Consider the following 12175-nt stretch of genomic DNA (forward strand, 5'->3'; position numbering starts at 1 on the left):
GTCCTCTGCCCTTCCTTCGCCCCCTCATCTTCTCCCCTTCTTTACTCCACCTCATCCTCTCCATCCCTCTCTCCCACTCATCCTGCCCTGACTACACCCTCCCACCTGCCTCCCATCTCCCCCAGCAATTCAATGATCCCTAGCCATCTAACCTTGCTTGACCTTAATGCTCCACTTATTCTTGACTCCTCGTGTGCATCATCACAGAAGATCAACTAATTTTTTTGTAAATGAATGGAAATATTGCAATTGAGTTTCATGATCTTTTCATGATTGAAACAAAACTGACCTCTCACCTGGGACAATATTTTCTTCTTGTTGCATATGTGTAATTTTTTAATATTAAAAAAAAAAATATTGAGTGTTATAACTGATGTTTTTTTAAAACCAGGATTACCTGCTGCCATCTCCCTTTCCAGAGTAAATGGTTGTACGTGGGCACAGAGCGAGGAAACACGCACGTTGTAAATATTGAGTCCTTTGTCCTTTCGGGATACGTCATCATGTGGAATAAAGCAATAGAACTGTAAGTATCATCCATGACCAAGTAAAGAATATTATTGTGGAAGGAAAGTCACATCAGTTCACAATGGCCATTAACATGAAATATCTAGAATCACTTAAATTTATAGCAATGATGCTATCTAATGAAGTCTGATGTAGGTCAAAAGTAAACTTTTTTTTAAATTGAGCTTGTGATTTTCATAGTCCCTGTTTCAATTGCAATGCATTATTTTGTGAATATCAGTTATCAGAAAGATATAACACTTCAGTAGGAGACTCAGCAAGCCCAAAAGTGCCTGTCAAAACTTGCCATGGTCCATAAGATTGCCTAACATGGGAGAATAATAATGGATTAAAAGAATATAGTGGCATTAATATCAGGGCAGAAAAAGCTGCTGCTGTTTCAATAAATTAGACTAACTATGGGAAAAGAAACAAGAAGCAAAAAACTGCAAATGCTGGAAATCTGAAACATGCTCAGCAGGCCAGTCAGCCTCTGTGGAGAGAACTGATGTTAGTGGTGGAGAAATAGGCCCCAGTTTCAGCCATTTTATAGGTGTAAAACTAGGGCAAAAATGACCAATTTTGTAGCACAATGTCCTGCACCGGAAGTGCATCCAATGCCATGTTAATTCAGGTGCTCGTTAAGCATCCCTGGCAGCGCCTGAAACAAACACTTGCCTAATTAAAATATGTAAATAAGAGTCCTGCGCCTCAATCAGGACCCTTTTGTGCAATTCGTGTCTGGAAGTGCCTGATTGGTCAGTTTCTAACCCCACCCAGAAGAACATGTTACCAACAGTCGGAAAGCAGGCTACAATTGCGATATTTAAAGGATCCTCACCTCTATTAAGAGTTACTGGTTAGTTTTTATAGGCTGCTGGTGTACTTTTGTGCCAATTTTCAGCTACCCAAAATAGCTGGATTTCCACAGGTGCAGGAAGTCACAGATTGTACCCATGTATCTCTACATGCTCCCTATCATCAACCAGCAATATTTTACAACAGAAGGGCTTCCATTCCCTTAATGTTGAACTCGTCTGTGACCACAGACAGAGAATAATGCAAGTCTGTGCCTGGTTTTCTAGCAGTTGCCATGATGCTTTCATTCTGTGCCAGTCCTCAAAGCCTCCTCTTTTCCACCCAGACCATAGGGTCAAAGGCTGGCAGCTTGGGGACAAGGGGATCCCCTCAACACCTGGCTTATGTTTCCTGTTAGGAACCTGGGCACAGATGCAGAGTTTCACTATAATGAGAGCCACACAAGAACAAGAGTTCTGATAGAGCAGACCATTGAGGTCTTAAAAACAAAAATTCTGCTGTCTATAAAGCTTTGGAGACGTCCTTCAATACAGCCCGAGCATGTCTTGCGATTCATGTTCGTGTGTTGCATGCTGCACTGTTTAGCAATACAAAGGTGGCCTTGGAGCCATCAGAGGAGGAAGAGCTAGAGTAGGAACATCAAGAAGAGGACGAGGAAGCGGAAGGTCCAGAGGAAGAGGAAGGCCCAGCATTGCTGCCACCTGCCAGAGCTCTAAGGCAGCAAATCATTGAAGAGAGGTTCTGTTGAGGAATCCCTCTCCTTACTATGGTACCAACCTTCCCTCACCAATGCACAGTCCCTCCAACCATCTCACCCAGTCCTTACACCCACCATCTAAATGTTGTCGATCTGTACAACTTCATGGGTGATGCTCTTGCATCATTAAGAATATTAAGACCAACAGCAATCCAAAAAGAGGTTACTACTCCACAATACTTTATCACACTTCATTTGGCAAATGCTTGTATTGAACAGAGAGAACTAAAAATCAACTTTGTGCAAAGCCCTAATGACTCTTCTATACCCGTTAACCTATTTTGGTGCTCCTATGAGGTGTATCTCCAGTGGCTACAGCTTTGGAGGTGGAAGGCTACTGAACTTCCGCTGAGGGGCGTTAGCAGTGGCCTGATTTTTCTCCAGTCTTTGCCGGTGGGCTGTTTCGCCATGCCAGCTCTTGCAGTGATGCCTGACGTCCAATATCTGGGAAGCCTCTGACCTCGCCATTATGACGCAGGGTATTTATGGGCGCTCCTAAATGCCTGGGCCCTGGTGTCGGAAGGAACGATTCAGATTTCTGAGAATGTAATTGGCTGTTGGGAGGGGGAGTTTGGAGAGAGTACCAAGTAGCTTCTCAGTGGCGGGGAGACAGAATTGCTTCCGAGTGGTTGTGGGTATGAATTACTTCAGTCATAGTGGGATTTGATGAGCTTTTCCATGATTTTGCGGGTGTCACGATTCCTTCCATGTAACAGTGGGAATGTGCGGTTAGGAAAGTGAGGGTAATTATATTGGGAGTATTTAACTAAAACTTCAGGTACACAAAGATTAATTTGCAGTTCAGTGCAGCTCATGTCTGTCCATTTCAAATTGTCTGCTGTTGGAAGTTGTTCATGTTTCCACTTGCCCCTTCTGGGATGGTTATGATGGGCAGACTTTCTAAAACAGGGAGAGGAGGTAGGTGTTGGGAGGTACAAGTTGAGATAATGGAGAGATGAGCTGGAGTTATCCTCCTTAAATCTCTCCCTCCATAATAACTCCCATATTAACGGCCACCACCTCGGCCATGCCATCTGATGTGGCCTTGCTATGCCCATTCTGTCAATCACAGATAAGGCCATCTCTGACAACCTCCTTGTATCCCTCTCCACTCGCATCCCTCTTCCCCTCCCAACCCCACTTCCCTCTGTGTCTGCCCTGGAAAAAACTCTTACCCCCCACCCCCCCCACCCCAAGCCACTTAGAACTGCACTTTCAAATTCCCAACTGTCTAGCCTTTGGCCCTCCATTCACCACGACATTTCTGTAGCTGCTTCTGCTCAATCATACCCTAACCTCCACCTTTGATGCCCTTTTCCCCATTAAGACCATTACACTCTCTCACTCTGGTTGTTCCCCTGGTATGGCCCTCATCTCCGCTCCCTTAAGTCCAAGGTACACAGACTTGAACATCTATGGCGGACAGCTGGTTTAATCATTAATCGCCTGATCTGGCTGGACCACGTAATGCACTACCGGATCCTGCTCTCCTCTGTCAAAACTGCTCACTATTCCAGGATCATCTTTAAATACAAAGATAACCCCTTCTCTTCTCCATTAAAAGCTGTCTTTTTAAAACCCTCTCCCCTGCCTCTTACATCCTCACCTCCAACAATAAGTGCAAGGAGCTCATGGCCTCTTTGCCACAAAGATTGAGACCATCCGTTCAGCTGCCTCTGTCGCTTCCCTCCCTTCCCCTAGACTACCGGACCAAACTTCACCTAAGGTTTCCCCCCTGCCCTAGCCCTGAACTCACATCTTTCTCTAGTTTCTCTCCTATCTCTTATGCCCTCTCCGAGCTCATCTTGTCGATGAGACCCACCTCCTGCTCCCTCGACCCTATTCCCACCAAACTGCTGACCACCCAACTTCCCTTCCTGACCCCCATGTTAGCTGATATTGTTAATGCTTCCCTCTCCTCAGGACCAATCCCTCTCCCCTTCAAGTCTGCCGCCTTCACCCCTCTCAGAAAAAAACACCATTGACCCCTCTGTCCTTGCAAACTACTGCCCCATCACCAACCTCCCTTTCCTCTCCAAGGTCATTGAATGTGTTGTTGCCTTCCAAATCCATGCCACCTTTCCCGCAACTGCATGTTTGAATCACTCCAATCGGGTTTCTGTCCCTACCATAGTACTGAAATGGCCCTTATCAAAATCACAAATGGCATCCTATGTGACTGTGACCATGGTAAACTATCCCTCTTCATCTTTCTCGACTTGTCAGCAGCCTTTGATACATTTGACCACACCATCCTCCTCCAACTCCTCTCCTCCATCACCTTGTCTGATTCCATTCTTATCTATCCAGTCGTAGCCAGAGAATCACCTGCAATGCCTTCTCTTCCGGCTCCCACACCGTTGCCTCTGGAGTCCCCCAAGGATCTATCCTTGGCCCCCTCCTGCTTCTCAGCTACATGCTGCCCCTCAGCGACATCATCTGTAATAACACATCAGGTTCCACATGTATGCTGACGACACCCAGCTCTACCTCACTATCACCTATCTCAACTCCTACTCTGTCTCTGATTTGCGACACTGCTTGTCTGACATCCAGTACTGGATGAGCAGAAATCTCCCCCAGCTAAATATTGGGAAGACCTAAACCATTGTATTCAGTCCCTGCCACAAACTCTGTTCTATTCCATCCCTCTCCCTGGCAACTATCTGAGGCTGAACCAGATCATTCGCAACCTTGATGTCGTATTTGACACCGAGATGAGCTTCCGACCACATATCCGTTTTATCACTATGACCGCATGCTTCTACCTCCGTAACATTACCCACTTCCGCACCTGCCTCAGCTCATCTGCTGCTGAAACCTTCACCTATGCCTTTGTTACCTCTAGACTTGAATATTCCAATGCTCACCTGGCTGGCCTCCCATCTTCCATCATACATAAACTTGAGCTCATCCAAAACTCCACTGCCCTGACTCACACCAAGTCCCGTTCACCCATCAATCCTGTGCTCGCTGACCTCCATTGGCACCCGGTCTGACAACGCCTCAATATTAAAATTTTCATCCTTGTTTTCAAATCCCTCCATGGCCTCAACCTTCCCCATCTTTGCAGCCCTCAAGCTTTTGACATCTCTGCACTCTTCCAGTTCTAGCCTCTTGTGCATCCCCAATTTTAATCGCTCCACCAATGGCGGCTGTGCATTCATGGATGGTGTGTTCAACCATGTTCAAGGCTGCTGACAGGTTGAGAATGATAGTTTACTACAGTCATAGTCACATAGGATGTCATTTGTGACTTTCTTAAGGGCCGTTTCAGTGCTATGGTAGCAGCGGAAAGCTGATGCCTGGGCCCTAAGCTCTGCAATTCCCTCCCTAAACCTCTTCGCCTCTCTAACTCTCTCTCCCCCTTTTAAGATGCTCCTTAAAACCTACCTCTTTGACCAAGCATTTGGTCATCTGTCTTAATATTTCCTTATGTGGATTGGTGTCAAATTTTGTTTGATAACGCTTCTGTGAAGTGCCTTGGGACGCTTTACTACGTTAAAGGCACTATATAAATGCTGTTGAGTTTTTATTTGCTGCTGCACAATTGCAACAATCCATTGGAAGCTCATTGCAAGGTGCATTGTGTCCATTTCAATGCAGGTCTGCTGCTGGAGACTGCTACTTACACTCTACTTCTGAGGTAACATTGAACCAAAATTTGCGATCGGAGGCTTCCGACCTGTAAAAAATCTACGAATTTACCTGGTGGCCCAAGAGGTGTGGAGACTTGCGATCCTGGGCCTCTCCGGGTACGCGCGGGCAGAGGCCTACGAATCCCAGGCACCCCTGGGATCACGTGAGCTGGCCCAACCAATAAAAGAAGGGATCCCCATTCATACTTATGGGAGTTCCGTACATACGGAAACCCCTTAAGTATGAATGAGGATCACTTTAAAAAATACATGAACACATGAAATATATTTTTTTAAATTACATATTTAAAATGAATTAAAATGCCATTTAATTAAATATTTTAAACAAAAATTTAATTTTTTGAATTTTTTAAATATGTTTTATCGGAGCTAAAAATAAACTTACCTTATTGGACAGGGTTTTTAATGTATAAATGAGTGATAAAATTTAATTTTTACCACGTGTAAGAATTTCACGGGCATTCAGTGGGCGGAAGTTGGGCAAATAGCGCAACTGTCCACCCGCAGAGGCCCTTCTCCTGGGGTTGCGGAGGATCTGTCACATGCTTAAACCTGGAACTTGCGCGGCCCCTACAGTCACGTACACACCCCGTATGCACCCATAGGGGTCGCAAAATACGGCCCATTATCTTTGAGGATATAAGGGGCTTTCATTTTTTACTCCTGGGACAATTTGTGAGACCATTAAAGGAGCGTTCTTGCAAATTAACAGAATACATGGCAGTTTTGGCTATCTAAAGTGGTGGGAGATGGTACAGCAACCTGCCGCATAATGTTAAGGGGAGTCCCACTTTATCAAACTACAGGAAACTTTCTGGTATCCGGCACTGACGGGACCTAGCTGGTGCCGTACCATCAAAACTGCCGTAGAAACCAGCGCTAATGTTAAAACATACGGAGTTTTTGAGCTCCGTGTGAATCCACAAACCCTGTTGCTTAGCAACAGCTTCAAAACAGTTGGCCGCAGCTTAAAAGCGTCTCTGTAGCTAAGCAACAGCTTCAGCTAGACCTTGCAGAGTCTGACTGGAAAAAAAAAGCAACGAGAAGTAAAAAAACTTATAGGAAACGGCTCCTGAATTTTGCCGCTAGATAGAGCTTTCTGGACATTTAACCTCCGGTTAAACGAAAGTTTCCTGTAGTCACACAATGTAACATTCACAGTGCCACCTACAGGTGCAGGTCCATTAGACTATTGCATCCATTGGGCTAAAAATTCCAAGGTTTAGTGCCGGCTCGATTGGTAGGAAAAATGGCGGCTGCCGCACTTTTGCCCACTGCTGGCGGTACCCGCGGTGGCAGCCATTTTCAGCAGGTTGGCAGCACTGCCATTGCCTGCGCTCGCCAAAAATATTGTAATGAATCAGAGAGTGACGTCAATCGGTGTGCATGTTGGATATCGCCACTCCTATTGCTGCCCTCTCTAAAGCATGCCCGTGCGTGCAGCCACTAAAAGCACTTCAGCAGCGTTAATGGCCATGAGGAGTCTAGCAGGACTTGGCAGATTGTATACAAAGATGGAGGCTGACAAGTGAAAAACACCGTGGCCTAGACATTCACTATGGCCCCGCCAGCTGGCTAGCGCCCAGAAGTTAGCGCTGGGCGGGAAGCCTATAGCGATCGTCAGATATTCATTGTTAGCGCCCCAATTCGGAACCGGGCGCTATACCAGGGTGTGCCCGCCTCCGCTTGGGGCGCTGACACTGAATATCAGCGCTCTTGGCGCCGCTGCGCCAGCCGCTGAGGAGCGGCAGGCTGCGGTACTGCAGGCCTCCTCCTTCTCTTAAGGGGGAGGTGCCTGCAACAGCCGGAGCCCCGATCGCGAGTGCCGGCAAAAGAGCCCGGCACAACGGAGAAGTGCCGGGCTCCCGCAAACCAGCCGGCAATGCCGCGGGGGGGGGGGGTGGGTGGAGGAGGCCGGGGAAGGAGGTGCGGGCAGGCGGCCGCCGAAAAAGTGGCCAGCCGCACCTTCCCCTTTAAAGCGCCCCACTAAGGATTCAGCACGGCCCCGTTCTCTGGTCGCTGTTTGCGGCCGCTTCGGAGGAGGCGGCCGCAACTAAATATGGGGATCGGGCCGGTTTCGGGGCGGTACCGGGGCACTGCGCACACCAATGACGTCATCGGTGCCGGCGCAGCGCTAACGGCTACCGCCGCCAATACCGCTGCGCTGAATATCTGCGCAAACTCATTTTTGGCACAAAATCACTCTTTAGGCGTTAACTGGGCGCAAAGCTGGCAGCGCCTTAATGAATTTCTAGGCCCCTGGGTTAATGGCGGAACTTCAAACGCATCCTTTGCCAAGGTTCTTCGTTTATACTTTGATTTTTTACTCATTGAGCGGGGCCGGGGTGTGGGGGTTGCATTTTCTGCCGGCTTTCCAGGAGGGCTACAGTGCTTGTGGGTTAGTAAATCAATGGGTGAAACCTTGTGGAGCAAGCTTTTAGTTCAGAACTGAACACCTGCACAAAACTGTAAAACCCAGCAAATAATAAAAAAATAATTCCTGAAGGGTATCAGATTGCCTGGAACTCCATTGCAACGTTTGAAGATCATCTCTGATAAGATCTCTTTTATCTTTATGATAGCGTCAGCAGAACCTCTAGTAAATTTGGACTCAACTGCTTAAGATTTTAAGGAATTATAATTAATTTATGCAAAATTCCAGAACCAATTACCTATCCAATAACTATTTTGTTTCGAGTATGCAAGACCCACTAAAATCTGGCACAATTACTACACATTTAAACACTTTCAGGAGTAACCAATGGGAAAAGATTAGTGTTACAGAGAACGCAGATGCATTAATCTCATGAACTATTAAAAAATCAACAAACATTGGGTGGCAGGTAATATTTTTGTAGTAAGTACGGCAACTGTTCTGTACATGGCCTACAAGTTCGCTCCTTTCTTCCCCATTCTTCACTGCAAGCGAAAGACAGACGCGACCTTCGGCCTCCTGCTGATTTTGTGGCGTAACACGCTGGAAAGAGCGCATTTCACCACAAAATCTCCGCACTGCTGATGTTAATTAGCAGGCAGCACCAAAATACCAGTGCTGCATGTGCTCTCTCGGTGGGCGGCTGTTAGTCTTGGCCGGCATTGTTACTGGCGGGTTTCCAGCGTACTGGAATTTTTAGCCCACTGTTTTTAATATATAATAGTTAGGTGTATATAATAATGATGTTGAGGTATGACTGAGGATTAAACATGGTGTGTATTAAGTATATGGAAGATGTTGAAGACTAAGCATTACACACAAATTTTAATCCTCATTCATACCTTAGCCCCCTAAATAAAAGTGCATGTACTCAGTACACCATCAACTATATGTTGCCTCCAAACTCAGTATACCATCAACTACCACATTGTCTCCAAAAATGAAGTGTATGCACTCAATAAATCCTAGTAAAACTTCAGCTGCATTCTGGACTATAGTAATATAAATGTTTAATGATTGGGGGTGGAGTTGGTCTTAATTATGCAGAATTTAAAATCTCACTTAATTATTTTCTAATATAAAAATCACAATTGCTAGAAATGGCAACCTAACTTGCAGTGGTTATCAAATTGAAACACCGCTTTATTAGACTGTTGTTCAGTTGGGCTTCTTCTTGATTGTGGTTTGTTGAAGAGAATAAGTACTGATGTCCCTCTTTGGACAGTGGGTAAAACATAAAGGAGTGGCATTGATGACATCCATGACGAATCACGCTGCCCCCCCCCCCCGAAAATGAATATATTGTTGACTGGGAGTGAGGAAAATGGGTTTGTGAGGAAAAAGGGAAAGATTGCAAAATAGAAATGGGTGACGAATGCCATTTGGCCTATCCAACTTTGGGAATCAGTATGCACTGCCATGTCTTCAATTAGCTTATCCCATTAAAACATAGGGCTGGATTTTCATTGAGGAGGCGGGTAGGAGGCAGGACTACAACTTTTGGGGTTGTAGTCCCGCCTCCATCGAGTTGTAGCCAACCCACGCGATTTTCACTTGATTGACCTTGTTGAGCCCGCCAATTAAGGGCCACCCGGCAACAGGTGACGTCACAGATTGATATTTCATCTGTCAAGACCTTTTGACAGATGAAATATCAGCGTTCGACAGTTGTTTGAAGCTGTCAAACACTGACAATCTGTACTCCAAGTTAATTCCTTCCTCTCAGGATGATTTAGATATCTCTCTGGAACAGAAAGCTGAATGCTGCAATTTTTGACAGATCGTGGCCATTCTGCTTTCTGTGCTGGTGAGATGAGGGACTCCCGGGACCTGAAGGAAGGAAGGCTGTAAAGGTAAGTGAAATTTCTTTAAACACTTTAAACACACCAAACACACTTACCTCTGAACTCATGCACCCATCACTCACCTGAACACCGGACATCTCGACCCCTCCAAGCCCTTCAGCCTGATGGCCCGCCTCGCTAACTTGGCGTGGTTTGGAGCCATCGGGAATCCCACACTTCAAGAATGAAAATAGGGATTAGGCTAAAAACTGCCTGTTAACTACCTGTTAACAGGCAGTTAATTGGCACTAATCCCCTTCCTGCCTCGGGGAGGCGGGTCCCAGTGCGGGTCAGGTACCTGCCTCCTTTGAAACTGGCATGGAGGCGGCTTGGGGGCGGGATGGGTTCGTGCCCCCTGATTTCAGGATTTTAACCCCCCACACGCCTCCAATGAAAATCCTGCCCATATTCTCTATCAGGTGATTACTTCCCACATACATATTAAAACTGCTGGTGCTGTAAGGGTCAGTGGTCACTATCTTAGAATTGCTGTGTAGTTGTATAATTATAGCATCAATTCGTTATTTTAAGACATTACAATTTAAGAATCCTACTACCTTACTTAATAAACAATGGGCTAAATCACTTCAAGTCAGCAGCAGAATTCTGCTGCTACTCTGATCAACCCTTTCCTTACAGCATTACTTTGCAGATTTATAGGTTAATATGGGTAGAAATTAGTTGGGGCCCTTTTTCAGACCTAGACCCAGAGTTGTGGAGGCCTGAAGCAAGATGCATGAGGATTGATAGAAATCAGTCCTCGGGCCTCATCTGCTTACTTGGGGCCAGCTGCCGGTGTTGGTCGCACCTCCACAGACAGCTTCACCCATGGAAGAAACCAATTTTGGGCCACCTACCTCGCCGGCAGTGGCTCTCAGGTAAATTCTGGGAGGGGAGATGGAGCAGCCTTAGGGGCAGGGAAGGGGAAAGGGTCGATCATGACTCCTGTGGAGTTGGGGGAGCATTTTTGTTTCTCATGGCTCCATGGGAAGGTGTTTTTGAAAGGGAAATATTAAGTTGATAGCCACTGAAGAAGCCTGAGCAGTACAGGCCTGCCCATGAGGTGCCCAATTTGTGGAAGGTGTCCTTTAACAAGTGTTAGGAGACCTAAATTAGTTGCCTGTGCCCTTTGCATTACTATCTGCTGCATATCTCCTTTATGATATATTTCACATCACTCCGTCTCTGCAATACATTTTACATGAACAGTATACCTGTACCTGAAGGTTTGAAGTACTTAAACACCACTGGATACCATTTCATTATGAGATAGAACAGCACCCAAGTGATCATGCATCTGTGCAAGCTCTGGCATGTGTATGTGCAGAGGAGAATTGCATGAAATTTTGAGGAGACGTTGAAAGATGTGCCAGGTAGCATGGGACCCATATAATAGTGTTTGCGCATAAGTTTGCAGTATATTGCCACCTGAAATTTTAATGTACTTCTAAACCACTGGGTACTATTTCATTAGCTCGTCAGACTCTGACGTGAGAATTGCAGGGTGTTTTGGGGTGACCTTAGAAGACTGGTCAGTCATTGCAGGCAGCACTAATTTTGGTCAACACTGACACAAAGACACAGCTGTGCAAATGCTGACTGTTAGTGTGAAATGCTGATGATTGACATGTACATAGAAATACATAGAAGTTACAACATAGAAACAGGCCATTTGGCCCAAGCAGCCTGTGCTGGCATTTACTCTTCACGCATGCAAATAGTTCTAATCACACTAAAAGGGAGCAATGGAAGACGAGAAAAGGAAGTAATGCGCTTAGGTCCAGTGCAGCAGCCAAAATGTGTATGCAAATGGCACAGAGGGAATTCAGGTTCCATAGACAAAGATTAGGAAAGTCATGCCCTGGTCGTAAACAGATAAATGGAGGAGTCAATATAAGAGAGTCAAAAGTTATATGGTCTGAGATCCTCTAGTGGGATGAAGTTAACTTGAAGACTGGATAGTCAGCTTGGAGCATTAACAAACCAATGTCTAGGTTCGGAGACAGTTGCAGAGAGGGAGGGAATCCAGGAGTTGGTCGAAGGGCAGAGTATCAGTGGGTGCATTGCTGGAAGCTATCCAGTAGAAACTAGAGGGCCAAGAATAAGTGGAGAGTCTATCTTGAGCCAGCAGAGTTTTATGCAAGGGTCCAGCATA

At 45.9% G+C, this 12175-nt stretch overlaps 1 protein-coding gene across 2 annotated transcripts in view; it reads left to right on the forward strand.

Moving 5' to 3' along the window:
• The window catches only part of stxbp5l (syntaxin binding protein 5L), a 583450-nt gene that overhangs the window by 289511 nt on the left and 281764 nt on the right, over nucleotides 1–12175 (forward strand). For both annotated transcript variants that reach the window (XM_086006840.1, XM_086006841.1), the window contains exon 5: nucleotides 392–526. In XM_086006840.1, the coding sequence (XP_085862966.1) occupies nucleotides 392–526 (135 nt within the window). The remainder of the gene's footprint in view (nucleotides 1–391; nucleotides 527–12175) is intronic.

This window comes from Somniosus microcephalus, chromosome 14, assembly GCF_052327205.1.
Source record: "Somniosus microcephalus isolate GS21.2 chromosome 14, FLI_Smic_1.0, whole genome shotgun sequence".
NCBI classification, from domain to species: Eukaryota; Metazoa; Chordata; class Chondrichthyes; order Squaliformes; family Somniosidae; genus Somniosus; species Somniosus microcephalus.